Source organism: Ostrea edulis, chromosome 2, assembly GCF_947568905.1.
Source record: "Ostrea edulis chromosome 2, xbOstEdul1.1, whole genome shotgun sequence".
NCBI lineage: Eukaryota > Metazoa > Mollusca > Bivalvia > Ostreida > Ostreidae > Ostrea > Ostrea edulis.
In genome coordinates this window covers 78,596,740-78,601,739 of record NC_079165.1, presented here as the reverse complement: position 1 = coordinate 78,601,739, position 5,000 = coordinate 78,596,740, and the positions used below count along the sequence as shown (strand labels likewise).

Below are 5,000 nucleotides of genomic sequence, written 5' to 3'. Positions count from 1 at the left end.
GTTTTATTTCCAATAGTGAAATAATAGTCCTTGAACACCATATTATATGGTTTGTGGTATGTCAATGAAATATGTAATAAAAATTGAGCTGAAATGTCTCTAAATGCTAAATTCTCGGTATACCGGCCAGTACCCCTCTAAACTGCGGCCGGTTTTTTTTCCAGTCCAACAGCTGGCCGGTTTACAGTAGTTTCACTGTAGATTCATATCTTTATGTATATATTGTTTTAAGGTATTCCATGTATAATGAAAGGATAATGAACAATTTTGAAGGATTTAGATCAACATAAATGTTTATTGTTAAATAATGATGAAAGTGAAGCAGATGAAATTCACATGACCGGTGAATGATTAGAAGCTGACCTTTTTGCACTTAAGACTTTTTGGAAGAGTTGTCTGCCCTTTGTAAAAATAAGAAAAATCTAATTTTCTAAAAATGTGTGTGGTCAATGATTAATTTTATTTCATATTTTCATTAAGAGAAAGTGTATGTAACTTTCTACCAAGAGATTTGTATGAAAATATAATTTCTTTTCAAAATATTGTAATAATAAAACATGCTTTTCCCATGTACTTCAATGTTTTAAATTCTAGGTGAAATAAATCAAGCAGTAAACAGAATTTTGAAAATTCCTATGGTGGATTATTTTTATTTGATGAACCCTTCAAAATGATACCATGAATACAAAAATTCCACCATGCATTTATTAGATATGAAATATGGTCATTATACACTGAATACCTTAAAATACAAAATAGATTTTTTCAGTTTCAAGTTTTGACCTGTAAAGTCTGTTGACCAATCACATGTAAAACTTGAAGAGTTTCCTTTCTTGATCTCTTGATTGCTTAACATCATTCTCGAGAATTTTCACTCATATGAAGACGTCACCATTGCCAGTGATGGGCTGCAAAATTAAGGCCTATGCTTTGCGTTTTCAGCCATTGGACAGGGAGTGATCTTTATCGCACCACACCTGCTGTGACATGGGACCTCGGTTTTTGCGGCCTCATCCAAAGGACCGCCCCATTTAGTCGCCTTTTACATCAAGCAAGGGGTACCGAGGACCTATTCTAACCCGGATCCCCACAGGACTATTCTAACCCGAATCCACAATGATCTTGATCTCTTGAATATATTGTTTCATTAAGCTTTCACAATGCAAGTAAGAGAACTCTACAAAAGTCGCTGCTATTTGTAATTGTAATGTTAAAACCTACATGCATGCAATCCTTTTATTTTATTGTAATGTTAAAACCTACATGCAATCCTTTTATTTTATTGTAATGTTAAAACTTACATGCATTCCTTTTATTTTATTGTAATGTTAAAACCTATATGTGGTAAAACCTACATGCATTCCTTTTATTTCATTGTAATTTTAAAACCAGTACATGTACATTTATTCCTTTTATTTAATTGTAATATGTTAAAACCTACATGCATTCATTTTATTTCATTGTAATTTTAAAACCTATATGCATTTCTTTTATATATTTTTAATTGTAATGTTAAAACCTACATGCATTCCTTCAGGGGTCGAAATTAACTTTTTCTACCACAGGCTAATTTTAACCTGTGGGTAAAAAATCCACAGGCAAAAATGAAAACCTATAAGCTAAAATAAAAATAATGAAGCAGTGCTCTTTTTCATGTTTTTTTAAATCAATTATTTTCCCCAACATTACTGAGCCTAGTGGGTCAACAGGCATCATTTGGACAAGCTACTAAGTTATGCAAGTCATATGGTGCAATGTTTAGGTCTCTTGACCATCACACCTATAATCCACAACCTGTTTACTGCAGGTCTAGATCCAGTCTTCCAATTTCACGCCACATCAGGGTTGTCACTAGTGATTTTTCAAAGCGAATTCCAGACTCCTGGTTCATAAGCAGCACGATCACGAGTCCTGTGAACTTTTTTTATGATCGTCTGCGCGATGAGCAGTGCACTCGTGTCATCACTATACAACCCGATCTCAATACGATAATAAATTAATGTAGATAGGACATTCTAATAAAATTGACTACCGGAAGACTTGGTAAAACATAGACTCCGATTTCTTTTTAGATAAATGAATAATAAAAACCTCATACTTGGAATTCAATTTAATCACCCCTATGAGTAAACAGGACTCATGGCACATGTCTATATTTTCATCATAATGCGATGTCCGACCTCTAAAAATGGATACAAGAAAACTTATGCAGAAACAATGATTTTAATAAAGAATATTCTGCCTAATTTTTCATGGCCAACGTCCTCATTTATATAAAATAAATTTATAGAGCTTTATTTGATACTTTAGATTTAATCATTAACATTTCGATTAACCTGCAAAGAAAAATGACTTCCCAAATATATCAATCTTACGAAAACGTACAGGTAATGCAGGTACCAGTAACACAGATGTATTCAGGACAGTATATACAAGCTAGCAGAGTTCCCTCGGGGCTTCAAACCTGCCAAAAATTTGTTCTGCCCTGTACATAATTTATCTGAGGAGAACTGACTGGCTGAAAACCTCGGCTTTTAATTAACTATATCTGTACATCTACAGGAAATATACTTGTGCCATTACTAAAGTTTATTATGTTGTTTTATTGCATTGTTCATTTCGCTGGGGAAGGAATTATCTTTCTCACATTATCACCAGTGTGAGATCGACTTTACCCATGTGAGACAGCCATGTGAGATTTTTCTGTCTCACACTGCTGCGACGTCATTTGATTGTGACGTCATATATTTTCTATGATTTACGTTACACGGTGAAGATTTATGTTACACGGTGAAGTAAACATATTTTACATTGTTATCTTTAAATCTTAATGTATATAGCTTTCTGTTGGACAACCTTGGGGTTTTTAGTTTACACTTATAGTGTAAACCATTTTTGAGTATGATCTTTCTGCCTATCTAATTAGTTTTTGCATCGAAGTTCAAATGAGGATTTTGATAATTCAGAATTTTCTTAAAGCTCCTAAATTTGTGCACTAAACTGTAGATAAAATGTGAGAAAAATAATCCTTCATTATTTACTAGTGTGGGATAGGGAAAGTCCACCTCGGGAACAAGATTCGCTGTCTAGGACTTGGCAAAGCCTCGTCCTAGACTGCGAATCTTGTCCCCTCGGTGGAATTTCCCTATCCCACACTCGTACTAATGAAGGATTCTATTAATCTATCTCTTTTCTGTTCACATTTCAGCTTTGAATCTAACTTTTCTTAGATTATTTTCTTGTTCTTAGTGATGGTATAATAGTCGGATCATTTCAAACTGCAGATCATTTCATTGCGCTTCTGAAAATTTTTGAAATTGAGAATCACAAGCCCAACAGAAAGTGCCCAATTTTATTGTTCTTAGTTTTTGGACCACTGACTAATTTTGAAAACTGCTGTACCAAGTTTGGTAAATGTCAAGCAAAGGATTCTATTGATATTGAACGGACAATATCTTATTATGTTCATGCAATTTGACCCTGGAATTTGGGCATTCTCAAGGTACTGAGCAGAAAATATCTTACTATGTCCAGAATGATCCCTGACCTTTGACATTGAGACCTATAAATCACTACAGGTCATCTATAATCTAGGGGCTGTCAAGGAATGGGATCTTTAGGTATTGAGCAGACAATATTTGGTCTAAAGACCAACAGATTGACCCTTGACCTTGTGATCTGACAATTGATAAGGGCCACCTACTCTTAAGGAGCAACCACTGTACTAAGATTGGTAACTGTCAAGCACTTAGGGATTTTTAGATATTAATCGGACAAAACTTGATCTACAGACCAATTGACAATATAAGTGCAAAACAATATGCCCCCTTTTTTTCAAAAGATAAAAATATAAGCAGGGTTATTTCTGCGTTATTCACAACCTTCCATTGTTTATATATACCCCAATAATACAAACTAACAAGCCATTCATTCCTTACCTTGGAGGGAGGGATGACGTTGAGGTCGTCTGGTTTCAGTATCAACACTCGCTTGGTCTGGAGCTTCCAATCAGAAAGAACTTCTGACAACGATTTCACTAAAGGTAAATGGTATTTTTCCACAACGTCTCGGGAGAAACTCAGTGCACAGATGGAATTTTCTAATTTTTGGAAAGACCTCTGAAAAAGAGTGAAATAACTAGAAAATTGACAAGTCAGAAAGGGCCATGCAAAGGATACCTGTCCGACAAATGAAAGTCTTCCAATGGAAAACTGAAGTTATTGCATGCCATAGAAAGTGCAGACAGTCAGACGGACAGAAATCTGAAAATCAAAAGGAGTCTTCCGCTTCTTGATCAAAGCATTTGAATACCTTTAGATTCTATGAAAATTCTCTCAAGTTACTGTATACTGTAGAAAGTGATAATATTTCTAATATTAAAAAATTCTAAATCCAATAAATCTGCAATGTTAAAGCAGGTAAATCTTCTGAATACTAGTGAAAAAGTATCACTACTTCCATGGGCTATGTGTACAAGATGTGTTCTTAAAACTTCACTGCCCTCAAAAGTGCATACACTGATGAAAGGCTTAAAAAAATAGGTGTATTAACATTAAAACATCAAAAGATATGACTAATTTGGATTTATCCTAAAGTCATAACCCTGGGTTTTGATTGAAATTCACTATTTTTTGTACATCCTTTTCTGCTATTCCTAAGTATGCATTTAGATTTTAGACAGTATCAGTAACTTACACATAAATACTATATACTAAGTTTGGCCCCACCCTGGGGTCAGAACCCTTACTTTGGGGATCATCAAATTTATAATTTTGGTAAAAGACTACCTCTGCTCTATCTATTTAGTTTCAATTTAGTATTAATAGCACTAAAGATGTTATTTAAGTGTTTTACACATAAACAGTAACAAGTTTGGCCCCACCCTGGGGTCAGAACCCTTACCCCAGGGATCATGAAATTTACAATTTTGGTAGAGGCCTTCCTACTCTCCATCACCATCATAGGCATGCATTTAGTTTTTCTTACACGTGTGCAGTTCT

The 5,000-nt window shown here is 34.5% G+C and overlaps 1 protein-coding gene across 2 annotated transcripts in view; it reads right to left on the bottom strand.

Moving 5' to 3' along the window:
* Positions 1–5,000, bottom strand: part of LOC130051864 (uncharacterized) — a 47,476-nt gene that overhangs the window by 15,882 nt on the left and 26,594 nt on the right. For both annotated transcript variants that reach the window (XM_056154832.1, XM_056154833.1), the window contains one exon: positions 3,939–4,118. In XM_056154832.1, coding sequence (XP_056010807.1) covers positions 3,939–4,118 — 180 coding nt within the window. The remainder of the gene's footprint in view (positions 1–3,938; positions 4,119–5,000) is intronic.